Source organism: Limanda limanda, chromosome 9 (genome assembly GCF_963576545.1).
Source record: "Limanda limanda chromosome 9, fLimLim1.1, whole genome shotgun sequence".
NCBI classification, from domain to species: Eukaryota; Metazoa; Chordata; class Actinopteri; order Pleuronectiformes; family Pleuronectidae; genus Limanda; species Limanda limanda.
Genome location: NC_083644.1, coordinates 11,699,598 through 11,726,945, shown reverse-complemented (window position 1 = coordinate 11,726,945; position 27,348 = coordinate 11,699,598). Strand labels below are relative to the sequence as shown.

Below are 27,348 nucleotides of genomic sequence, written 5' to 3'. Positions count from 1 at the left end.
CATAAAACATAAAAACACAATAAGTACTACACAAAGAAAAAAAACAATAAATAAAATAAAAATATGTAAAAAATAAAAGATATAAAAAGTAAAGTAAAAAGTAAAATAAAATGCAAAACAGGAGTGCAATGTTTGACTGATGGAAATTGGAATGTGTGTGTTTCTGTGTAATCACCTTTATCCAGGCATCATTTTTAGATAGAGAGCAGTTGTTAAAACGATGTATAACAACCTGGTCCTACACGAATGTGGTAGGACATGGCAGCGATGTCAATGGAACATGAAGCTCAATGACAGAAACTGGATCACTGCTTTCTCTTCAATTATTTACATACAAAGACTCAAATTAGCTGTGACTTTACTCTTTGTGAAACGCAAAGATTTGTTGATATTAAAGTCTCTTTAACCAAGTCCGTACGACAACACCTTTGCTATCTTGACACATGTAAAACCTATGCAGCTCTGTAGCCCTTTTTAAGGTCCCATTATTTAAGTTATACACCTTAATATGTCATTACAATAGACAATGCTATAATTTAATGCTTTAATTTAGTTATTATGATCTGCATTTGCACAAATTACCCAAACATAAACAAATCAAAGGCAGTTTTTTACACATTTTGAACGTCTATCTGTCATCAAAAGAAAAAATATAAATTTTTCAAGTTGTACTTGGTAACCTTGGTGACGAATGACGATGTACTTGAAATTTGTACTTGTAAGCCAGGAAAGTATAAATACCAGTCCCCCAAACACCCAAACCATTGTTGAAACAGATGCAGATTCCAAACACTTGTTGCCCCAGTGGCAGCTACCTTTCAACAGTGTGGCATCAAAGGCAGATGTCTTTACCCAGTGCGGCGCATCACAGGCAGCTGCCTTGACGTGTCAGTGGCAGTTCCTGGTGACACCGGAAGTGCCTCTCCGAACTACCGCTGCCACTAATCGAGCTTGTCCTCACTGCGCCTGTAAACCCGGACGAAAATGGAGTGTGTGTGAGTCTCAGTTCGGAATTAACGCGATGTGAGTCTTTGTGAAGAAGTTACAGACGAGCAACAGAGGTGAGGATGAGATTTGTATTCAATGTGAACGTAAGGGAACGTATCTATCTGATTAGCTCGTACGCATGTAGCTACTAGCTCGCTTTGTCCCCATGGGTTGGTGTTGTTATTGAAGTTGACTGGTAGAGAGGATGAGACCAGCTGTGTTTTGTTTGAGTGTCCTGCTGAGCTTGGGGGGGAGGAGGACGGGGACAGGGACAGGACAGTTAGAGAGAGTGTAGCACACAGTGGGCTTTATTACAAATTGGAGTGTACAACTTCTCCCCTCAACAGATGAACCCTCAAAACCATGAGCCCTGTAGTTCCTGTCCACACCAAAAGCTCTCTGAACACTCCTGCAATAACTGTGATTTCATTTGTTTGCACAGCTTATATTCATGTTTATTTATTTTAGTCATGTTCCCAACTTTACCTTTTCAAACAACTGCTTCATTTTTTGCATGCTGGTTTCTTTTCTCATCTTTTGTATTGAGTCTTGTTCTATGCTCTATTTGCAATGCCCTGACATGCTGCTGTAACACAATAATTCAACAATTTGGCATCAATAAAGAACATCTATCCATCTATCCATCTATCCATCTATCCGTCCATCCGTCTATCCATCTATCTATCTATCTGTCTATCTGTCTATCTGTCTATCTGTCTATCTGTCTGTCTATCTGTCTGTCTGTCTATCTATCTATCTATCTATCTATCTATCTATCTATCTATCTATCTATCTATCTATCTGTCTGTCTGTCTGTCTGTCTGTCTGTCTGTCTGTCTGTCTGTCTGTCTGTCTGTCTGTCTGTCTGTCTGTCTATCTATCCATCTATCCGTCTATCCGTCCATCCGTCTATCCATCTATCCATCTATCCATATGTCTATATCTGTCCATCTATCCATCTATCCATCCATCCATCCATCTGTCTATCCATCTATCCGTCTATCCATCTATCTATCTATCTATCTATCAATCAATCAATCTATCTATCTATCTATCTATCTATCTATCTATCTATCTATCTATCTATCTATCTATCTATCTATCTATCTATCTATCTATCTATCTATCAAAGCACATTTGTTTAAACTAATCATGACACTTTGTGTTTCACAAACTACAATTCAGGTAAAACTGAAACTCAAAGGTCTTAATGCAGCATTAATCTTCTTAACCACAACACACACACTTCATATTTCGAGTATTTGTTTTGAAGGTTTTGAGCTCTCACATGAGTTCCCAGGAGGCAGCCAAGATGGGGGACCTCTTGAAAACTGAAACAGATCTTCTTGGGATGATTAAGGAGGTAAATAAAATCTAATAGTATTAATACACCAGGAATAATGCATAGACCAGAGTGAGCATCAACAGACATAAAAATTCATCGAGTTGCACACATTTTATTTGAAGGTTCAGTGTGTAGAAAATAGTGACATCCAGTGGAGAAGTTTCATGTTGTGGCTGAATACCCCTCACATGACCCTCCCCTTCCAAACAGGACAGAGAACCTGTGGTAATGTTCGGTTGTCATGAAAACTCAAAAAGTGTTTAGTTTTTTCCTTATGTAAAAACATGGGCGGCCTTCGTAGAAAGGACCTTCTCCGGATACAGTATTTAAGTATAAAGGGCCCATTCTAGGGTAAATAACACAACAACTTGTACAATTTAGAGGACCACACACTAGTGAAAACATCACTAGGATTATTGTATATTCAATTTCTGCCAATAGATCCCTTTCACCTTAATCTTACACACTGGACCTTTTATGCAGGATATAGAGATTGTTTAATTTGTAAGATTTGAAACAGCGATCCATTCTGCACTGGTTAAGGTTGAGTTAATGCAACTTGGGCTTGTTATGTGTCTTTTTTTTATTTTTTCTAGTACCTTAAGTTTGAGGAATTTGAAGACACTATTGAAAGTTTCGACAAGGACTGCGAAAGAAAAGGAAAGCTTGTCTCCGAGCCTCAAGGAGCTACTCAAAGTGACTCAAAGATCAGAGCCATTCAGGTAAATGATTCAATTCTCAGAACCTGTTGTTTCCTCTGGTTGGTCGATTATTTGTGGAGGTATTGGAGCAGGAAGTTGGTGAAAATTAGTCCTCAAACTGCTAATAACTAACATGCAGGAAATGAAACTGAATATAATACTATGTTTTTAATCAGTTTTATAAGGCTCGGCAATTCATTATTTTTCTGAAGTTATTCTTTTAGTAATTTTTCTTATCTGTAAATATTGGGCTTTTTTTAGTTCAACTATTATTTTGTCATTTGTAAATAAAATAATAACAAAACAAGGCAACCTTTTATAGCTGATGGATGACATCTTCTCACTGAACCCATTCCTTTTCTTGACTCGGCTTTTCTAGAAAGACCTTCTTAGCTCTTTTGACGATGGAGATCAACAAGTGTTCTTCGAGCTGTGGTCAGAGAACATTCCCTCTGAGGTAAAAGACATAGATGCTGAGGCCCTGAGGCTGGAGTTCTACCTTAAAATCCATTTCTCCATCTACCCTCTGAGGAGGCACCCTCAGGAACATGTATGTAAATCCAATCTTTTCGTCGAAATGATTTTATTACGAGTTTAAATTATTTTGGATTAGATTATCTGCCGACAAAATCTAACTGCCCTGTAACCACATGTGCAGTGTTTCACCTTGTCCACTAAGCTGTGCTGCAGGCTTCTCTGTATGTTCTATCTAATGTTGTTGCACTAGTAAGTAATGATCTGCCTTTCATTGTGTAGTCAACAGCTTCTTTGCTTTTTGTTGGTGGCAGAGAAAGTGAGATAATCATTGCTGAAGAGGAGCATTCCTGACATATTTTGTTGGCCAAAATAAGATAAATCCATTAACTTAAGTTCCTAAATCTGTCTCCAGGACAGAGCCGAGTTCGAGAAGAGGATTTCCCTCTTCAAAAAGTACCTGGAGACTCGAGGAGCAGCGCTGAGTCAGGCCGCAGACTTTCTGCCTTACTATGCCTTGCCTTACGTCCCCAACCCCACCGTCCACTCCTCCTTCAAATATCTTTTTCATGTGAGCAGTTGATTATCAAACATTATCCAGTTAGTTATTGACAATTAGTTTTCACCTTTGCAACATTACTGCTCAGTGAGTGATCCTAACTGCATTTGTATTTAGGATTCCTGGATACCACAGTTGAAGAATAAGCTGGAGCAATTTCTGACGGCGACACTGAAGCCGACCTTCGTCCCCAGGCTCCTGGATTTATATGTATCCTTTATCATTGAACAATGACAAGTCACTGCTGAGAAAATCATCCGAGTGGGTGACTTTGCATTTTTGTTTCTAGACAAGGTAACACAATCATTTAGCTTCAGTGTCTTTGCTGCTTACAGTGACTTGATATGAATTGCAGTCACGTAAATGTAACAGTGTCAAAACCTCTCTTCATTACTAATGATTTAAACTTTCACCAGACCTTAATCGTTAGTTAAAAAAAAGTTTGCTCAGTTAACGAGGCGCTCAATTCAACTTCTGACACAGTCATTGATTTGGTTCCTTGGCAGTGGTGTCCTGCTAAATCGCCCGTTTCGTAACTCCCCGGAACACCTGACAGCCCTCACAGAGGTGGCTTACAAAACAGCACAACATTAAGTCAAAGTTGTATCGACTCTTCAAAAGGACAAAAAAAGGTCTTTCAAATAATAAATCAGCGGGTGGGGATAAACACAACAGAACCTAGAGGGGAATAACTCAGGGATTTAACACAGGCCAAGAACAGAGTGTTTTCCATCCCTGTTTCCCAACAGCCTTTCTGTAGGTGACAAAAGAAGTCTTCCAAATTCACTGCTGCCCAGATCTGGTTGTAGTATCCTGCACTCAACTCCTGCCTGATTTGCAGTTATAAATGGCTATATCTGAGCATGGCAGGACCTAATCTGGCACTAACTCAGCCTAACACCTTCACAGTAGAAGGGCAAGAACTGTTGCTTTTTACTGGAAGCTCATCAGATCAAACTTCCTCCTGGCACATTCAGGAAACTAAAACCTTCCCTTAGTGGCAGACGATAAAAGCATAAATCACATCACAGCCATCATCTTAAGGACTGACTAAAGCAAATAATCGGACTAGTTTGTACATATATAAAGAGTGAGGTTATTTAACATATCCTTCAATGTGCAAACTCATCGATGGGCAGCACCTTTGGCAGCTGGTACATTCTTGCACAGGAAATGAACTGTGGGTGAAGTGGGTGCACGCGGATGATTGAAATGCATGTGAGGAATCAACTCAGTCGTAACCTTGCTGCTGAATGACAGCTGTGTTTGCCTTGGGAGTTGGGAGAGGCAATATTTGAGTCTGATTACCGTAATTGTGAACTAATGTGAACAAACTTTCCGTGACGAAGTGTCCCCCTTCAAACAGGACCTTTCAATTACCATCTTTGTCCAACGTCAATCTTATTCTTGACTCACGCGCTTTGATTGTGTGTGTAGCTCTTGACGGGAGAGGTGAGGAAAGATACACATTAGAAATGTTTGACCAATGTTCAGTTGAGATTTAATGTGTATTCCTTAACATCACCATCCCTAAGGAGGGCGGAAAGAGTACAAAAGGTAAATATCCATCTCAATTTTCATTTTACAGTGTATTGCAAATACTTTATCTGATCCTCCACTATGTTGAAATTGAGAGGCACCAAAAGCAGACTGCCTTTACAACAAACATTATTAATTGAGTCAATGATTTCTTGAGGAAGAGCTGTAACTGTTGCCTTTCATTTCACTCTCTAATCCATATTCTGGAAAGGACCCAAAGTGCTCACCTCTCTGAAATCTGAACACCACACTTAAAAGTTATAGATTAATATTCCAGGGTAAAGAGAACTCTCCCTAACAACAAGCACAAAAGACAAAGAGGTTTTTCATGGCTTTCGTACATCTCCCCAATACCGATAAGAGCCGAAGCTGGGTACTGCGGAATCATTTGACCAGGGAATGAATGTCGATGGAATCCATTCCATTGCAGACAACAGCCGGATGTCAGGGGGAGTCATTGGGTGTTTTGATCCGGTGGAAAAGGCACTCTATTTGATTTATATAATGCACATTTAAAAAAAATTTGGGGGGATAACTGATTTTCCTGCGATGAAACTGTGATTAAAGATTAAAGAAGATTTGTACTGAAGATGAATTCGGTCAGTTTTATAGTTGGTTGCAGACAAAGTGGATTAACGTTGATAATTAGACTGCTGCACACAGACATATCACTTGAATGTATTTTATTTCTCTGTCTGTTTTTCCTGCAATCTTTTGTCTCCCTGTGTGTTTGTGAAGAGAGCATGCAGCAGTTACAGCTCCAGCTCAGTGAATCAGAACGGCGCATCTCCAGCTGTGTGCGGAAGTTCAGCAAGATGCAGTCCGACTACCGCAACCTGGTTGGAATCACTGCTGAGCTGGTCGACTCGCTGGTGGCCACTGTCAGCGGAAAATTGGTAGTTCAGCTCGACTGTGGGCCCACAAACACACATTCTAACACACAAGCTTCATGCAGAAACTACTAGAGACACTAAAACTAATGAGCCAATGAATGGCATACACACACAAACACCAGACAGACATTTTAGTTTAGACTTTTTCTCTTATATGCCCTGCGCATACATACATGTTTGTAGTTTACATGACAACTTTTTTTTTCACACATTATTTATTTACAGGACACGTGTTATAAAAAAACAAGCTTGCCCTTCCTTCCTCTTCCCAAAAAGCTCAAGGGGCACTCTGTGTGTTTGCAGATCTCCCCCGAGTACTTGCAGAGTGTGTGTGTTCGTCTGCTCAACAACCAGATGAGGCAAGGCGTGGTGCAGAGCACGGACTTCACCAGACCTGGCACAGTGAGTGAGAGCATACAGCTTCTCTTCTCCCTTCTTCTCCCTCCACACCTCACTGGTAGAAACCAAACAATGTCAATCAAAATGGGCGACGAGACTCTCCACTTCCTCCAGAAAACAAGCCAAATTATCTATTATTTTATTTTCTGATGACATCAGATTCTGCTCAGTAGCCATCAGGGGATGGAGCAGCGTGTCAAGGTCCCGCCAATGCACGCCGTCGACCAGCCAACATTAGCTGTCAACCATGACATTTCGCCCTGTTAAATTTAAAACCAATCTTACAGTAAATATGAACACACGAATATTCTCAAATGGTGCGAGATGTCATCCGTCTTCATCTACTGTCTATGGGCAGAGCTAGGCCCCAAGGTAGAACAGTTTCATCACATTCCTACAGGATCTTAAAGCTGCTTCCAGGGGCCGTACGTCACAGATACATAAGTAGTGTTTGAAGAGGAATTTAAAAGATGTTTAAAAAAGGAGTGTCTCGCTATCATAAAGTTTTCCTTTGCCCTCTGTACATTGTGCTGCTGTGTAGTAATCCCTCCACGTAGTAATCCTGCAGTTTAATTCCTGGAAGAAGATGACTGGATCCGGGTTTAGTTGGAGGACCTGCTGCAAAATTTTAAAGACGCAAACAATTCCAAACATGAGTCATTTGAAGTTCAACCATTTTGAAAACGTTACTTTAATTCTAATGGTTAGAATGAAAATGAACCTTTTGGTGGATTGCAATCCGAAACCAACTGGTGGAGCAGCAATATTTAAAGTAAACAGTAATATAGCAAATGAAATATAGCATATTTACGTTGCTGTTTTTCAATACTGTTAAAACTGTGGCTGTATGACACAGACGCACAAAAAGCGGTCCCCCAATTGAAACAAAAGTTTCCACTCTGAAACCTCAACAATCACACTTCCTGTGAGTGGCTGTCATCGTGCTGTTGAACTCTGGCTTGTGAAATTCTCTCTGTTTTGAACTGAACAACTTCTTTCTGTGTGTTTGTGCGTGTGTGATGCTTTTTGTCCACAAAGGGATATTACTCTATGAGTCCCTATGATGATGGCTATGTAAGTTTCATATGTTTTCATCTTTACTCCCTGTCATCGCTCGGGTCCCCCCCTTTCGTCCTGCTTGTGCCTCGAAGTGTCTCCTCCATCTCCTCCTCTCCTCGTCTTCATGTCTGCCTCCCTCATCCTGTACTTATACATATCCTTGCCTGCCTTTCTAGTCAGACTATATCCCTTACCATCTTCCTCTGGTCCTTACTACATATGTTGACCTTGTTTAACAGGATGTATTCCTTTGTTGGAAAAATGACAGCTGTTGACGAATCACCAGTTAAGGCGAACAAGAGCGTCACTTTAACAAGGTGCCTCATCATCACATTCACTTGTTACCAAAGGTCATCGTTAAGTCACCTTATCGATGACAGGTCATCCTTTTTAAGCCAAATGTTCTCAGGTTCAGTTTTCTCTCCTCACTGTTTATTTAAAGGGTCTTAGTAACTGTTAGAGAACCATAAGGGCCAACACAAGGTGAAGGGACTTCTCTCACGCTCAGGTTGACAGACAGGGTGGATTAAATTACAGTCATTTGAAAAGACAACAAGAACACTTTATACTTGTGGTGGATTATATCAGGCTATTAGGTTCAACATATGATAATGTTAATTGGTATATGACTGATTTATGGTCCTTTTTACTGTCTACTAACATGGAGGAGGAAGTGCGGCCACCAGGATAACTGTAGAAAGTGTTATATGAGAACAAAAAGAGCTTTGGCAAACATTATTTATTAGTTGATATTATTTAGCTCTGGATTGCTGAGAGCCGGTTGGACATGTTGAATGAACATTTCTGGTAATCTGAATATAATATGTGTGTCCCAGTTGTAGCTGAGAGCTGAGTCATTACCCGTTTATTCTCAAATAGACAAGCAACCGTTCCTCTTATCACAACATAAAACCATAACTGACCATAATTATCAGATTATATTATGTATAATGAAGTGTCACAAATCTTTTTTGGCACCCGTGCTAGAGTTTATCAGGCTGAAGGGAATAAAGCTGCATGAGAGCAGGGAGCCGAGCCGTCTATTTAGACAATTACACTAACAATAGGTGGCCTCCCGTGGTCCCCATGGTCGTAAAGGAGTAAATAGTGAGAGGACGTGCTTAAGAGCTAAGCAGGGTAAAGTCACTTCTTGTGTAAATTGAGCTTTGTCAGAGAATTCAGGTCAAGCCTTTGCTTTGTGTCAGTGGCTGAAATCTGATATGTGACCTTAAAAATCAATCTGTTACCAAAAACTTTTAAAATCCTCCTGAAGTTGAACTGAAGGGGTTGTACATTTAAGGAATGTTCTTGTTTAAAAAACCACAGATAAAAGAGAATAATTCTGTTTCTGCAGTATGTATCTGTGATAAACTAAATTTGGATACCATTCTGCTGCAGTGTCAGAGATTCCCCAAGGCATTCTTCAGGGCAGCTACATTTTTTTGTAGAGGAAAGAATCCAGGTTTCAGTGTTCTCCTCCTCTTCCATATTACCTGATGCACAGCAAAGAAAAAAATGTGTCCCGAACCACCCGAGACCTCAACAGACATAGATCACTCCCCTGACCTTTCACTGCTCCGGGTTGGGTTTAAAATTCCTCTTTTAATCCTAAAAAACAGTGGTAATTGGTCGTCTTTCACAGGCACCCCCACACACACACACACACAACCACCCACCACAATAATATACTCGCCAGCATTTACTTTTTTCCTGAAATAACTACATACAGCTTTGCAGTACAAGTGAACTGAGGTGTTACAGAAGAAGGGATCACTGTTTTCCACTAACCCATCCTCTGTGGTAGTTTTATCTATCGAGTCATCACCTTTTTGTCACTGACTGCATGGGCGATGTTGCCAAACAGTACAACACTGTATGCCTGGGGATCCAGCATGTACCGAGAGCATGAACGCATGAAAAAACCTAAACACAAATGACTTATTTAGACAGAAGCTAACTTGATTGTTTTACATGGAAAACACGACTGGGTGAGTTGAGCTACCAAAGGGACGTCTTTATATAACATGGGTTTTATTTAGCACAAAAGTGATAAATGCAGTTTGAAATAATGAAATACTACAATACATTCTGCTCCTCACTGTCCTTTTCTCCATTTCTCCCTCTACCTTGCAGGCCTCCTCAATGCTCCGAGCATCCATCGCTCCACAGTAAGTGTTACAATTGATCTGGTTTTTTCTGTATGCGGTTTCTTGATAAAACATGAATGACATGTTTTTTTCATGAATGTCCAGGAGACCAAAGGAGGGTCAGATATTCCCCTCCCTTGACTACGAGAAGCTGAAGAAAGACCTGGTTGAAGGTGCAGACAACCTCCAGTCTCTGCTGCTTCAGGCCCTGCGCTGGGTGAGGATTCAGAATCCTATTTGTCTTACTGCATGTGTCACACATTCACAGTCTTTTATCTGTAATATCTTCAACCCCTGCTCCTGGTCAAACACTGATGGACAAATTATCGTGCAACCTAGTGGGCGAATGGAAAACATTTGCCATGTTTAGTGGATTTACATTTCTGAGTGTGTGAAATTTGGTGCAACTTGATTGAATTGAAAGCCCAAAGTTATTCAGGGTGGATTTAAAAAAATGTCTTTCAACATGTTTGGGTAGGGGCCTCTGCAATTAGGGTGACACGATCACAATCGGTTTGGTTGTATGTACACACGCAAGCAATTTGACTCCAGTTAGACTCAGGGAAGACTTAATGAATCATACTTAGTCTTTCAAGATAAACAGTATATTATCCACTGAACTACTGATAGTAACACAAATGTTAGTGTACTACAGCAGGTGTAGATGTGATATTGTCCTATTTTTGAAAGGTAGTTTCATTAGAGAGTTTAGAGGAGAAGAAAAGAATAAGTTAAGGAGAGGAGAGTCACATTCACAGTCAGTTTGCGAGTCCAGACTTGATTGTTGTGTTCGTTTCTCACGTTTTTTTCAGAGGCTGACTCGCTCGCTACATAATGAACAGAGAGAATCCGTGCTTCAGGCCTATATCAGCAATGATCTGCTGGAATGCTACAGCACTAAACAGGTGGGACTTAAAGCTTTATTCTAATCACATTGCATGGTGTTTGTCATATTCTTTATAGTAATGTATGGTTTTTTTTGTCTAATGACTAAAAATCTATTTTATAGCACATTTCTCCTAAATGACTTTGGATCTAAGATGAAGGTTTTCTTGCTATTAAGATGTTTCCTTCACATCTCCAGGCCCAAACTATATTTCATAACAACTATTATACTACAACAAACTATATTTATGTAGTACTTTTCTTAACATGTTACAAAGTGCTTAACAGTTTCTGGTCATAAAACAGAGGGGAATAAAAAGAAGTTACATACAAGAAAAAAAACATTAAATAAATCAAACAAAATCTTCTTTTAAAAAAAGTTTCATGAGAGATTTAAAGCTAGTAAAGAATGTTGCCTGTCTGATTTCAATAGGTGAACTGTTCCATAGTTAGGGTGCAACCATCAGAGCCAAAGTAAAAAAATAATTTCTCGTCCACCGACCACATTATCTAATTAATCCCATGGCTCTAATTTCATGCTGATCTGATCTGGTGAATTGGCACATTTTGTTGGTGCACACAACGAAACGCCACAACGTGTGGGTGACGAGCAAACGGCATATAGCATCTCAGATAGTAACCCATATCCTTCTGGGATACTGTACAAGTGATACTGTATTTTATTACTTTAAACTTTGACATATGATTTAAAATAACTTAAGAAGGAACAATGGTATAAACTTGTAAAAACACCGACCAGTGGCTGTTGTGTGATCGTTGTGATCATCCACCACAGATGGCAAGATGAAGCTCTTTCTAATTCTTATTTCCTAGAAAATAAAATGTATTGTTAACAGAGCACTGAACTCATAGGACATGAAATTGCTTTGATAATACCTGATTAATATTTGATATTACAACAATCAATCGTTTGATAAATTTCTGAAACCAATGTTTGCACAGATTTACAGACTGTGACTTTCCTAGTCGATGTTTTGACAACCGGTTTACCAAAATATGATTGATCTAAGAATTTAATTAAAGCATTTTCCAAACCTCTATGGATATTTAAGTCAAATGTTCCAAGCCACAGATGAGTTTCATTCATGAGCAAATTGTCCATTTTACTGAATAAAGGCCAGAATACAAAACATAGTATTCAAATTTCCCCCCTCTCAAAAGGTTTTAAGCAGACTTAGAATCACATGTTCTTTTTCTTGCACACTTTATTGTTTTTTCCCTTTCACGTTCCCCTCACCTAGCCTTTAGCCCCGGGGCCTGATGTTCAAGATAATCCCTTTAACACAGAGTAACTGATCCTCACCTTACAGATGGGTTTTTGGCCTACGTCCTTGCCAGGGTGCTCCAAGCCACCTCTGAATGACACTAGAATCATTTACTGCAGAGAGACACAATAACAGTGGTCCACTGTCACTGTCTTGTTATCAAATCACAACCAACCACACAACTTATGTAGAAATAGTTCTATGTGATCACAGCTTTGCATTAGTTTCAGTAATTTTCCACTTTCCAAATCTCCCTCCATCTGTCATCTATCTGCTATAATGTCGTTATGTGGAAAAAAACATAAACATAAACAGTTAAAAAAATCACTTTAATAAACCTGCGGAGACACAAAGGAGGAGTGATTGACATTTGGCAGAAGATGTGACATTATTTTCTTCAAAAAAAAGAATAAATTGTTACTATGTCTTTAACCGTTAGACGTCACCTTAAACAACCCCACATTCTGTGTCTCCATAGAAAACCGTGGTCCATCTATTGAGGTCAAAGAACGAGATTGTCCGGCAATACATGGCTCGTCTCATCAATGCATTCGCATCCCTTGCAGAGGGTAAGTGCTGCGCTGCCATTACATTTGGTTAAGCATTTTTTTCTTTTGTAAGATGAGTCAGTGTCTGAAATGGATGCATTGGAAGATGTACTGATTCATGGTCTGACCTGGGCGACCTGGCTTTTATCACAAAGCCATTAATGATTCTCTCCAACACAATGTCAGTAGCTGTGGAGGAAATCTTGTAAAGTGGCAATGATGTAAAGACAAGTATCATTTGTGCTGAGACATAACTTTAGTTTCTACAGCCAGCAGTTATAATTTACTGTCAACAACAAGGACAAGTTGAAGTGGTTGCTCAGGAAACATGTGAAACTGCTAAATGCTGGACTCCTTAGAGCTATAGTCCTTCTCAGTAACTAATGGAGATTGGAATGGTAGAAATATCTGCTTTTGGTTTTGTTAAGGTGATAATTCTCGTGTGTTGTCGAAGGTGCAACCGATTTATCAGTCGGGCAATAAAGATTGGCCGATATGAGCCTTACGCAGACATGGGAAATAATGCAGAACATGTGCATTCATATTTTTCTTAATTCAAAGTTTGACATATCTGGTTGTATTTGTAGTTATTTATGATAAGGTTATAGTTTATCTGATAAATATCAAGCATCAGCTACATGTTTTTGTCACAAGGGTTTTTATGTCTTCATAAAAAAATGTTTAGATGTTTGCCAGCATCAGAAATATTTTACTCCCTAGCATTGGAACCAAAATTACCACCACCTTTTCAGTGTTGAGTAATGGTGTATATATATGTTTTTTGTTTAATATTGTGTAATGAAGCATTAAAATAAACTAGTCCTTGTCTTTCCTTTGGATTATAATCTCATTTTGATGTTTACAGGTCGGGTCTACCTCTCCCAAATCCCCACTCTTCTGGAACTTCTGACAGAGATTTTCAAGCAGGAGGAGAAAGACTCCCTAGTGAGAGAGATCGTGGTCATTGCCCTGGACAAACTCAGCCTCAGGTACATTTTTAAATGACCAGTGTTTGTATTGCAGTTTCCTTACACTGTGACCAGTCATCACCTCATCTCAGTCTAAGGTCAAATTTTAAACGTAACCAGTGAGGAAGAAGTCTTAATGAGAAGTTGACATATTTAATTTGTTTCACTTAAGGCCATTTGAAATCCTCGTTTAATTTTATTGCATGCTTTCATAGAGCAAAGAGAAAGTGTTTTTTCCTCCTCAAAATGGTCATTTCAATTTATTTTGACTTGTAGTTTGACAAGAGTCATAATAAACCTACAATAAACATGCCATTAGGAACCTTACAGTGTTATCTTGAAATCAGATTCTTTTAAAATCTCTAATGTTAAATTTAAACAGTAAAATGTGTTCATTTAATACTTTGTCTCTCAAAATTAGATGAGACAGAAAAAAGCACATTTAAAGGAATTTACCTAAATTATTGTTCTGTTAAGGAACACATGTATCTTTGTTTTAATTCATTTTATGAATATAGGAGAAGATGGTGAATATCCCTTGTGCATAATCATGTCTTTGTAGGAGGAGCCTGCAGATGGCCATGATTGCAGACAATCTGATTGGCTTGCTGGTGGATGAGCTGCAGGACCCAGACTGCCTCAATGACATTAACCTGGAGTTCATTGCAGCTATGCTTATGAACCTGTGTCTGCGCACAAAAGGTGAAGACGAGACTCCAAACCCTTAATGAGAAGCCCCCCCCCTCAATTTTTATATATATATTTTGGATAATGCACACAAGGTAAAGTGCAGGCCAATTAAAGGGGTAGATTATTATTCGGGGACTGTTGCTTGCATCTGAGTATTTTCCAATCAGCCATAGGAGACTCCAAGAAATAGCTGGTCCTATCCAAGAAATTGACTGGATAAAACGTGTTAAATTGTGAGATTTAGAGATGCTGGACATTTTGTATAGCCTTTTGACAGAGCCAGACTCCTGTTTCCCTTTGTTTCCAGTCGATAGGCTAAGGTAAGCTAAGCTTATCAACTTCTGGCTGTAGCCTACTATTTACAATGCCTGAGAGCGGTATCACCAGAAAGAGTAAATATGTGTACGATTGGCACAACCTTAATCCAACATCCTATTCTTTATACAGTATTTGGATGGCACTGCAATAGGCCATTATCTTTCAAAGCACTTTGATCCTTTTGGAAGATTTTATTATGGGCAGAGCAAAGGCCATTATCGTCTTATGCTTGAATGCAAAGCAGCATTTTAGTGTAGTTTTCTCTTAGTTCATATCTACATCTTAGTTCCATTCTGCCCCCTTTACTGCACATATGCAGTGAACAAAGATATACTCTATTTTTCAGTACTTCCTTTATTTTGTCTCTGTTGCCCTGGGGTCTGCTTTCTATAAAATACACAGTGAGATAGTGCATTTCATGTTTGAGTGGTTTTACTATTTTTACTCACAGAAAGAAAAAACTACTTGGCTGGAGGGATTCATTAATTATTAATCTGAGTGAAAGGAGATCCTATTTTAAATCAGATTTTATTGGCAAGCAGGAAAGACTTCTAGGTTATTAAATTGAATCGTGTGTGTGTGTGTGTCTATGTGTGTTGGGTGGCTGTGTTTTAACAGGAAAAAAGAAGTGTGCAGAGAACGCCAAGCATGTGCTGAAGGTTCTAACTGACCTCCTCGGACATGAGAACCAAAGGGTGATGCACACATCTCTCATTATTTGCACATAGATGTGGTACAACCACCATGTACACAACAGGCACAGACATTCATAGAGGGTGTAAAACATGGATACAACAAACACAGGCCTAAAAACACATTTGCACACACATATTGAGACAACAACATAATTAATGTTTCTACAGGATTCACAGAATACACACACAAACATCAATTGTTTCACCTGTAGCCTTGTTGAATGCATATGTCTATACCACTCTAGACCATAAAGATAGATGTCACTTTGCCTTCCTCAGATTCAACAATATGTGAACGGAGCCCTGTACAGCATCCTGTCCATTCCCTCTGTGAGACAGGCAGCCAGAGAGATGGTGAGATAGCACAGAAACCGACGCAGTTTGTGTTTGGCTCCACGTTTGTCTTCGCTCATGTCATCACACAGCCGGTGTTTGGGGGGGAAACAACAGGTGTTCACAGTCATGAGATACAGTCACCGTACCCTGACACCGCTGGGTTTTTGCTCGTGGTCAATCACAATGAACTCACTTGCATGGTTTTCCAATGATCCCGTTTGCTCACAGCTCAATGTAATCAGAGTTTGTATTCTCTGAACATTCAGTCACTGATCTTTAATCTGGAAGCGAAGTAGAAAACCGGTCCTTGCATTTTGTCTTTGTGACGTGTTTCCCTCTCGTGAGCAGAGTGTCGAGGAGATTCTTCGCCTCTACAGCAAAGGGGAGAACCCACACCTGAACAGACAGATTGAATACATCATCAAACATCTGAACTCAAGTGAGTGAAGTCTATTCTTACATATAAATAAATATAGATTTTATTAATATATTATGTATTATAATTTGCATTATATGTGCCTTTTGGAATTGTAATGCTATGAGAGGCAGTGAACGAAAATGACTGCTTTGGGGAATTTTTCCTTCTGGTCTCTGTTTATCTTCCACCCAGCTGAGGCAGAGGGGCCAGAATCAGACGACGAAGAGGACGGGGAAGAGGACGAAAATGATGTAAGTCCACCTCTCAACCCATTAGAGACTGATAAGCTGGTGCTTTACACCATCATGGCATACGTCCATTATTATGTTATTCAGCAGAACCATAGGAATATGTTTCCACGGACAAATCAAAAGATTGAGGAAGAGAGACACTGCCGGTAAGAGGAATCGCGACAAGAAAAGAACACCTCGTATTTGGACACCTTTCCCAAAACTGTAGATAGCAATCTCAGCCTGACACAGATATTGGGTGTCACCGACCTGTGTGTGTGTGTGTGTGTCAGTGTTGGGGGTGATGATCCTGGCAGATTAAGTGAGAATGTGGGTTATCAAGATAAGGTACACGGTAGTAAGTTGAAAGAAATGTCTCTCAAGTTGTCCCAGGGGTATAGACCACAATGTTCTCTTGTTGGTACTTCTTGTCGGTGCCAAGCATTGTTTTTGTGTTTAAACACCTTTGTAGCCTCATATCAATGTTATTGAGAACAAGTTCATTTGAACCATTGTCGAGTAACCTTGTTGGGTTAGGGTTAGCACCTCAGGGGCTTAAACGTTTTGGTGTTTAACAATTGGTTTAGAAACAAGCCAGAGGCCATTGTGTTGGCTGGGCTGATTTCTGTATTACATTTTATACTGTCAACAAATCTAGATATAATACAAATTTGAATAATTGAAACTGCTCAAATTAGGATGTCTTTTAAGACCTTTATGTTTCATATGTTCCCGAAAACACTGTATGTTGTCCCCCTACAAATCACATCATTTTAACTGCTTCATTATTTTTATCCTGTGACAGGAGGATATATGTGAGACCTATTGCGACATAGAGGAAGTTCTCAAACCGCAGCCCAGGGAACTGTCAGGAGAGAGTCTGCTCACCACCGAGTACCTGGGAGTAAGTGATTATATATTTATATTCATATATGTGTGTATATGCACTGTATAAAACTCAACTAAAGATGCCAATTGTAGCTACACACAGATAATGTTGAACCCTCAATTAACATCAGGAACTTACAACAGTTTCTGACTAAAGGCTGACAGTCTGCTGACAAACCCGCTGCACGATACCTATTGTCAGAGTTTGGATATTGTGTCTGCTTCACAATTCCTTCCCGTACATCAGACAAGGGGAACTGAGAGGGTTTGTACTGGGTTTCATAACACTGTGCTGCTAAATACTAGTGTGGACGAAATCATCAGCATATAAAATGTCTTATATTTCCATCAACGTGACGATGTGAGGAATTTGTGAACGAGACCATTTCATTTTCTTAAGGAAAGAATACCCCCCCCCCCAAAAAAGGCTGAATTCATAATAAGCAGTGACAATGAGTATTATTACTGTAGGACTGTTTGAGGAGCTGAAAACACAGACATACTTTTCAACTTTCTATCTGAATTTCTACTGGAGACGTTCTATCCAGTGGGTTTTAATGGAGCTTAACAGTCACCTCCCACTTTTGGAATGGTGGTTCCTCCGGGAGTAAATTTGCCTTTTATTTTATTTTCTCCATTGACGTTTCAGAAAACCGAAAAAAAAGGTAAAGGTTCAAGACTGTGTACATAATTATTTTACAGTGAGAAAACCTGGCATCACATAAACCATTGGGTGATTTTCAGACTTTCTTTATCTCATCTGTTAAAAAATCAGGATGTTCTGTTACAATTGAGGATTGTGGGTACTGTAGTACTTCTCCTTGACATCATAAATAAAACATATAAAGTACTTGTGTCCAGCCCATGACATAGTGCTTTCTCACATCATGATACCGCAGGGTCAAACCTACGCTGCTGTTAAGTTACTGACCCAGTGTTTGTTTTGTGTAGATCATGACCAACATGGCTAAAGTGAAGAGGAAATCCATCCCTATGACGCAGCCAAGTGCTGACGAACCACTACAGCGCCCGGTCACACCAGGTTCTCATCGTAATGTCAACGCCGCGTAAGTGAAATACACGCACAGTTCAAGTTAGGCTGCATCCACTCTTATGCCGCAGACCTCGTTGTCTTTGTTTGCAGCCGTTATGCAGTTTAAATCTGTATTTCACAACGATACAACTGCTAACGTGTAAGAAATGAGCTGTTATTTGAGTAAATGTGTACAACGGCACACGCATGCCTTCCTGTTTACATCACCACGTGCAGGCCCAGTGTCACATAATAGCATTCTCAATGTTTGTGTGGACAGAGATCGTGTTAGTTTGAAATCGCTGCCTTCAAACAAAAACATAGTAGTTCATTATACTTATTATATTTGACCACACAACTCTATATTCATGAAGAAACCAGAGAGTGGCCTTGTTTTTCTCGAGACTTTATCGGCTCGAATAGATGGCGATCGTTCTGCCTTTTTTTTTCGGCCACATGGATAATAAAGTTAAACTAGTGCAGTAGGTCACAGCAAGAAAGGGTTCAATTACGTTTTGGCTAAAAGAGACCGTGTTATTTTAGCCAAATGGATATGACAGCAATGAGGGATCGGTGTCCGACACATGACCTCGCCCACGAGATAAGACATCAAATCACAGCAGGTTATTGATACAGTGGTTTTATAACCTGCTGGCAATATTGATCTTTATTGATTTTTATATTTAAAACATTCAGACTTATGTAGATGTCGTCTATCACATACTTAATGATTTCGCAAGATTTTGAACAAAAAGTGCAGCATCACAGCACCACAATCCTAAATTACAGAAGTTAATTATGCTAAGATATTGCGCAAATTGAGCCGAGTTATTGCGCTGGGAAAGTGAATGATCTTACAGGACCTGAGTCATGTTGTTTGTGTTTGTGTGTCATGTGTAGTGACTATCGAGCTGGTAGTCCGTGGTGTGGGGTCAGCAGGGACAGCGAAAACTCTCTGAGTCTACAGAAGAGTGAAGACGGAAGCCTTGTACCCTCCAGATTCAACTCCAGACCTCCTACGCGCTCCGGCAGTCGCCCCAGCACTTCTGAGTCCCTACGTCAAGGCATCGGTGGGTAGATCTGGTTCTGCCTTTGCCTCGTGTCCTTCCTCCTTTGGTTTTGAACATCAACACCAAATAATGCAGCTGTGACCATGTCTAAAAGTGTGGTTGTGGCTGTTCATCAGATATTTTCAGTCAGATATCTCCTGCTTCCTACAGCATGCAGTTAAAATCAGCGGCCTACCGTATTTACTTTCCCTTCCAACTGTTGCTCTTTATTAAGTTTGTTTTGGATTTATTTGATGGAATGCCAAGTGTCTCTGAGGAACAGAAGGACACTTCCTCAGAGAGCACAAGGGAGAAGGACTCAGCGAAATGGCTTTCCATAAAAACAAATGTCAGGTTGGCATCAGTGTTTTCGCTGATTCTGTGAGCTGCTGTTTTGAGCTTAGGTTAAATTTGAAATCCAACCGATTTGGTCTCAATCCAAAATGATGTTCTAATATCTCCCGCCCTCTCCCTTGCAAAAACGCAAAACCCTCAGACTCACAGTGTGGCCGGTTGTCCCAGGATTCAGAGCTGGACAGCCCGTACGAAGGACAGGCCACAAAAGGACGCCCCCTGGAGGAACACAATGTCTTTAACAGGTAAAGTGACACACAAATGTTATCCAAACACACATACATAATGAGCCTGTTTGTGTGGTAATGGCTGAAACCCGTCTCGATGTGCTCCCCAGGAAGCTAGATTTGACTGTAATGTCTTAGAATAGTTTGACACTGTCAAACTGCGATGGTTTCCAATCACAGAAGTTGGAAACTGAGGCCTCCTGCTTCACTGTTCAGCAATCACCCACAACTTTGAATATTAAGAGGAAGAAACATCATAATGGACATCAGCTCAGGGACTGATGCAAATATAAACAAACAACCTATCTCAGCCGAGGCTCCCGTGAAACCCTGAGATGTGTGTGTTAGTGTGTGTTAGTGTGTGTGTGTGTGTGTGTGAAGACTTGGCATGAGTGTTGTTTGACACCGATCGGTGACTCAGCACTGCCAAGCTGCTCTGTGAGGCTGTGACATGCGTTTAAACGAGGACCCACAAAGAGACCTATTCAGCAAAACCTACCCCTGTTTCTCCTCTCCTTAAAATCCCTGGAGAACTTGATTACTGAATCCCACCCAGCAGTAATGAGTCCCAGGAAACCACTTCTGTGGTCCCCCACCCCTTCCCCCAGGAACGTAAAACACTTCTACAATACAGCCTTGCTGAGTCCGACTCCGGTCGCCTCATTTCACCCCAGTTTGGAGACTGAGATTTGTATAGTGGGACGACAGGGATTTCAGGATCATCATTGATGGTTAGGGGAATAGAGTCTTGGCAACACAGCGAGTTGGCAATGATTGAAGGGGCAGATGTCTATGTTGGCCTTTTGTTTTGAGGTTAATGAACATATTTTGTTATTTTCTAGCACATTCACTTCCACAGAGTAACACGTTGGGTGTCCAGGCTGGTTTCCATCCCGACGTCACATTTAGAAACTGGAGTCTTGTCACCATGTTGCTCTGGTGGTGGCTGAATTTATGGGAAGGAATTGAGTGGTTCAAAGCGATATTTACCTCCACGGAGGAGTATTTGTCCCCCATCCCGTCCATTGGTTTGTTTGTCAGCAGAGAAACAACAGAATAGATTTCCACAAAACTCTGGGGGAGGGGGACATAGGCCAAGAGAGACCCTATTTAATCTTGGTATTTGTCTTGAAAGGAAAAAATTGTTTTCTTTTTCTTTGCTATTAAGAAGTAAGAGGATTTTTGTGACATTTTGACATGAATTTCCCAAGAAATAGTGCATGGATCTTAATTGGATGAAAAAAGCTTGATTGAATTTAAGGGGACTGATGAACCATTGGGGAGGTATGTGCTCATTCAGGTGATGGCAGTTTTTATTTTTTACAAAGTTAAAAGATCATGCAAAGGTCACTCACATGCAACGGATTCAGAGTGACAGGTACAAAAGTGTTTTGCTTCATGGCTAATTCCATTTCTCAGTCTCTGTTCATTCAACTCAAGATATGTTGAATTTGACAGTTGTTACTGTAACAATACAGGTTTAGCGCATACTGTAGGTTGATCACTGACTAAAACGCTGGAAGCTAGTCAGGTCGAAGCTCTGGCTCCATCTGAATTTTTATCTGAAAAAAAAGGAAAAAATGTTCCTTATTTTATTTTTTTTGGCAAACAGCACTCGGGCGCACCTTAGTAAATATCAAAAGAGCAAACATCGGACTCTTGAAAGTTGGACCTTAGTTAATCAGTTTTGATTTGAGGTTATGTATTCAGCCATGTCTGTTTCCTTGTTGGTTGGTATTTAAGCAAGATTACACAGATGGATTACCACTAACTAACCAACTTGGTGGAAGGATGGGCATCATTAGGAGATGGGCCTTTTTGCAATTTCTCCGGGAATAATTCTGGACCTTGATGAAAACCTTTTTGGTATATTTAGGGTACTGTTTGATTTATGTAAGTGTGTCCAAATCGGTGCAGCTTGATTGAATTTAAGGAGACTAGCGGGTCTTGTTGGTGTTCTTATGTCGGCCCTTCTAGTTCAGAAATGCATACATGCTGCCTCTCAACATTTAAACATATTTTATACGCATCATATGAATTTACAATATTATAGAAATGCCACACGTAATAAGTCCACACTTACAGAATGTAGCTGCCCCTACTTGGTATTACAGGGCCATCGATATCATAGTCTGGCTCTGGGGCTATTGACTGAAACAAGAGAAACTGATTGTGTCAAGTGTCAAAAGCAAGAAGCTTGTGCAAGATCTGTGCTGTACCCAGGGCATCCATGACCTCGGTGCTGTGATACCGTCTGTGGAATAAGATCTGCAGAAATGTGAGCTGTAAAAGTTATAAAGCCTAAATCCTAATTTATTTCCTCTCTATCTCACTCTTCTGTATCTGTCAACAGTGAGGATTTTAACAAGGGGTTTACAAGCAGGCATGAAATTCCCCGATATTGCCCGGAGGAAAGCCTAAACGGCGTTCAGCAGCATCCAGACCTGTCCCCTCAGTTTTCCCAGACAGGAAGCGCCAGCCCAGGGGAAGGAGGCAGATCGCACAGTGGAGGTAAGTGAGGCGGACTGCGTTGGTGAATATCGGCCCCAGTTTGTTTCTTTGTCTGACGCTCGCAGTGAAAAATAACTTTGGAAGTCCATGTTTGTTTGTTTTTTTGCAGAAAATCAAGTTAGCTAAGAAACTCCCAGTTGTAATCGAAGATGAGCTAACTGCCCATCAGTCCCCTGTCACATTTTAAAGCATGAAACTTGAACCTGTCCACCATCAGGTAGATAATGTGAAGCGGATGTGTCTCACCACCTATTTTGCATCCCTATAATATCCTGATAGTCTTGCTTCATTGCTTCAAACCTGTTCTACCAGAACAGTTCACTCCAGGTCTGAATTCAGAAGCAGATTCCACAATATAACCGACAGAGGATAAATGATCACAGATCCCTTTCGTTTTCTTCCCACCTCATTATTTTGACTTTCTCCTTTACAATCCCAGAAGAATATGATACATGCAGCATGATGAGTCACAGAACTGGAGCAGAGACCGACTGTAGATACAGGAATGGGCATTTTTATGTTGCGTGAGCAGATACGTTGATTGTTTAGGCCGCAGAGTCTATGAATCCTGATGGCTCTAAGAAGACTAGGACAAGTTTGAACTAGATATATATGGTGGTTATATTCATTCAGGGTTAGAAAAAGTGTCAAATAAGTGAATGAGAATACATTTTTAGTCTGCTAACATCCATTGGAAACACGTGACAATTTCGACCATCACTCGATGCTTGCATTTAACAAAAAAATAATCTTTTACAAAATATGAAACGCTAATTGTTGTTTTTTTTTTCAACAAAGGCACAAGTCAGACTAACATGACCGTGTCTCACATTTATTTGCTGTCAGCTTCACGTCCTAGACACAGAAGTTGAGTCACTGCAGGGAGGACTGCCTGGTCGGCTGCTCTGGGGCTCCGAGTCGGGTGATAACATCTCCCGATGCTCTCATGCGTCCGAATTGAATTTGATGAGCGATTACCTCCGGCTCTTACGCTGGCTGCTCTTACCAGAAAAGCCCGTAATAGTGGCTAATGGTCACTCCGAGCCACCACATCCTCGGCCTGTGTGCGTTGTGCTCTTGAGGTCTGGCAAGTGTCAGGCATCTATTGATTAATCGGGAAGTCACTTAATTGTTGCTCGGCTCAAAGGGCATTAAGTAGACATGGACGGCACAACAAACCGAACAAAAAGTCAAACCCACTTTTACTGTGAGCTACTCAAGATTTTATTGACACGCATCTGTATTTGTTTTTCCTTTCGGCTGCATACTGTGGCCTCTAATCATGGTCGAGATATAACTTGAAACTGTAAATCAGCCTTTTTTAACCTGTAAAATGAATGTGCATGAGAAATTGAAGTCTCTCCATGTGTGGAAAAGAGATGTATTTGTTAAAAAAAAAAAAGCTCAGTGGTTTTAGTTATATTTGACACTGCAGGAAATGATGTTGAACACATGCAAACACACTGGTCAGCGGAAGAAGCCACGCAGTCACCCATCTTGATAAGCCACTTCATCATTCAGGCAATGACTGTATTCACACGTACAGCAATCTACCGACTGTTGACATTAGTCTGATTACAATGTTGACATGAGTTTCTAATACAATATTGTATTCATATCCCTGTAAACGTGTTACAGGGTGTAGTCTGATTGTGTCTCACTTAAGATCCTATTACGCTCGAACAGGTTGCGGGTTGTCCATTAATGAGAACTGCAGTGGTTCAATCCCCAGCTCCTCCACTCCGCATGCCGAGGTGTCCTCGGGCAAGACACTGAATCCCCAAATCGCCCCTGACGACCGTGCCGGTGTAACAGGCCATTGTATACCCCCCGGCCGGACTATACCCGGGGTTAAAGGGGCCTACGCTAGATTATACCCCGGGTATATTATGGCCTAGACCAAATTATACCCCTCAGGCCAGATTATACCCCCATGATATCAGTAGTGTTGAATGATATACACAAGAATTACTTCATTTTTCAACATTTTATTGGGGGTTCAGCTTTGTCAGGCTTCAGTTCACCACCTCACGTCTGCATCGCCACTTTCCCGCCTCCAAAACGTGTGGGTCAGAGTTTGCGTTAAAATACGCAAATTGTCCCGTCAAGTTTGTTTTTATAAATCCCAACGTTGGCGTGAGAAGTGGCGTACGCACGTTTCAGGCCCCGTTTTGTGCGTACGCAACGGTTATAAATGAGACCCCTGGTGTTCCTGGGCAGAGTGGATGTTGGTACTGACGGTTGAGTGGAGCTTTTTAGGAATGGTTATCAGTGTATCCAGCACATCAGGATTGGCAGCATCTATTTTTATACTTCCTAGTTTTAGTCTAGTTTTCGTTGATGGAAACTCAGAACATTTTAGTCTAGTTTTAGTTGACGAAAACTCATTCATTTTTGTCTAGTTTAAGTCACATTTAATAGTCCATCTTATAGCCACATTTAACTCCTTTCCTTCCCTTCTCAGGCCCAGGGACCCCCTGTGTTGTGTCTACAACTGCATAATAGTCTAGCTTGCAGTACTTAAATTGTGGATACAATTAGTCTCTGAGATATATACAGATCTCCTAGTATATGCCTGGATTAGATCAGAGTCAGAGTTACACACTGTTTTCTGCTTTGTATCTTGTACACCAATATTCACCACAGCACTGATGTAATTAGTTACGTAAATATGACTTTACAAGCTCAGAATTTTTTTTAACTGCACTTGAATGCAGCCTCTGCCGACTGAGAGGAAACATCTACACGCCGAGGCAGGATCGTGTTTGGCGAGCGCGTCTGCTGTGACTGACAGAGACGCTCCTTTTCACCGAGGAGAGATAGAGGAGGCGTTTGTGCAGCTGACGGGGGGGGGGCCACCCACGCAGCCGGCACAAACCAGGAGGGGAGCTGCTGCTGCTGCCCTGTCTTGTAGAGAGGATGGAAAGAAAAGGAGAACTGCATTATTCCACCCGAGTGGCGTCGACAACACTGAGCTCACGTGATGACAGCTCCGTGTTGTTTGGAGGTTGAGAAGGTGGAGGAAGTGCTCGCTGCTCCTGAGTGATACATGTGATGAGGAAACCAGATTTGTCTTTTTTCCTCAGATAAGTAGGGAAGCTTAGAAACTAATTGGAATCAAACCTCCAGGGCACGATCAGGATGTTCAGCAGCTAATAATTTAATATCGAAACAGTTTGCGTATCCATAGACTCTGGAGTGAATACTTTGAGGGCTTTTAACAAAATAGTTGAACTGTGATGTGGAAAAAAACAGCATCACATATACGCAAACAATGATTCCGAGATGTGTTTCTTTTTAGATGCCTTAAAAAAAAAAATATGAGAAAGAAATGATCTTTTCACTGATATGTTGAAATCTTGACTATCCTGTACCTTCTCTTCTCCTGTAATCCCAACACATCCCTCCCTCCTGTCCTCCCTCCCCCCGCCCACCCCTCTCTTCCTCCAGGCAGCCAGTCAAGCAGGAGGTGAAGAGGGAGCTGTCACCGGGGAGTAGCGCTATCTCCCCACGAGCATCGGGCTTCCTGTAACACCATACCCCCCGGTTGCGATCAGGGTCAGAGCTACAGAGATGTTCGAGGATCGGCAGCGAGGGTGGAGAAGGAGGAGGAGAAGGAGGGAGGAGGGGCTGGAACAATGTGAAGGATTGTGGCTCTGCGTTTTCCCTCCTCCCTCGTCTTTAGCGCAGACTTCCTTCTGTAACCTGAGATGCAGCCGGGCACCGATCACAACCCCCAGCCGTGCAGCACTGTTCACCTTGTAGCCCGAGCTAACCTCCCAGTTCCTCCTCTCCCTCATCCAGACGGTGGTTGTCACACCTAAATATCCCCACAGTTGGATAACTCTAACCCAATAATGTCACTTGACTGTATGAGAGTTTGGTTTTTGGATGTTTCTAACGACTTATGGATGTTTCAAAATCTTTCTATGACTTTCACAAAGTTGAATTATTTAAGAACAGCCACAGCTGTTTTCTTTTAATCGATTCTAAAACCTATGGGGGTTTAGAATCATCTTGATTCTACAAATTTATAATCATCTGAATTCCCATCATGTTCTGTATGAATTGACTGTGATGAAAACATATCCATCCACTTGTATAGATAAATGCATATCATATCATGGTAGCTCGTGTTTAATTTATGCTCCGGAAATGTTTACAGAACGAGATCAGGTCCTCACATATCTTGTCAGGCTATAGTGCATATTTTTAAATGATAATAGAAACGGCTTGTTATTGTTGATATACTGAAAACTACCATCAGTACAACATCTAACAAGGAACTTGATATAATGTAAATGTCCTAAATCCAGTTTTGCAGGTGTCTTGATGTATATTTATGTTGACTACTGCATGTATTTGTGGATTTGCATTGAGAGAAACTGATTTTGTTGACTGATGTTGTCAGTGGTTTGAAATAAATGTGTCATGTCACCCGAGTTCAGATGTGTATGTCTATATACATTACATATATGATATCCTATACAAATACTCAGTAACATTTGTAGAGGCAGCCTTTGATCTGTCTCGCAGCTTCCATCTGCAGTTCGGTCTTTAATCATAAATCATCTTCGTCTATATGATCCCTGTCAGAGAGTCATTGGCATGTTTGTCCTCCTCTGCCTGGAGGAACAAACTAATTCCACTCACCGAGGCGTCTCACAGCAGGAGGACGTCTGCTCTCGTGTTGTGAGTTGTAAACTGAAAGCTACAGCACCCGGGGCCACCTCACTGAGGCGTTTCTGCCTCATGCTTCCTCTCTGTTTACTCCTGCACTGTGGTGCTTGGTGTAGTGGCAGCTCTGAC

The 27,348-nt window shown here is 40.8% G+C and overlaps 1 protein-coding gene across 1 annotated transcript; it reads left to right on the top strand.

Moving 5' to 3' along the window:
- The first annotated feature begins 992 nt into the window (after window positions 1-992).
- LOC133010659 (lisH domain-containing protein ARMC9) lies at window positions 993-26,968 on the top strand. The gene is made up of 25 exons (XM_061078260.1): window positions 993-1,061; window positions 2,261-2,350; window positions 2,929-3,054; window positions 3,413-3,583; window positions 3,923-4,078; window positions 4,184-4,276; window positions 5,602-5,623; window positions 6,344-6,501; window positions 6,802-6,900; window positions 10,090-10,124; window positions 10,209-10,320; window positions 10,916-11,008; window positions 12,753-12,843; window positions 13,688-13,811; window positions 14,353-14,492; window positions 15,417-15,493; window positions 15,773-15,847; window positions 16,178-16,268; window positions 16,440-16,498; window positions 17,283-17,381; window positions 18,317-18,432; window positions 19,299-19,468; window positions 19,944-20,046; window positions 22,382-22,539; window positions 25,990-26,968. Exons 2-25 carry the CDS (start codon window positions 2,276-2,278, stop codon window positions 26,010-26,012), a joined length of 2,466 nt encoding a protein of 821 aa, XP_060934243.1. The 5' UTR covers window positions 993-1,061; window positions 2,261-2,275; the 3' UTR covers window positions 26,013-26,968.
- Window positions 26,969-27,348: the final 380 nt, after the last annotated feature.

Excerpts from the sequence above, each read along its gene's own strand:
- LOC133010659 (XM_061078260.1), top strand. The coding sequence starts at position 2,276 with ATGAGTTCCCAGGAGGCAGCCAAGATGGGGGACCTCTTGAAAACTGAA. Across the intron at positions 4,277-5,601 it reads CCAGGCTCCTGGATTTATAT|GAGGGCGGAAAGAGTACAAA; the intron begins GTATCCTTTATC and ends ACCATCCCTAAG. Across the intron at positions 6,502-6,801 it reads CCACTGTCAGCGGAAAATTG|ATCTCCCCCGAGTACTTGCA; the intron begins GTAGTTCAGCTC and ends GTGTGTTTGCAG.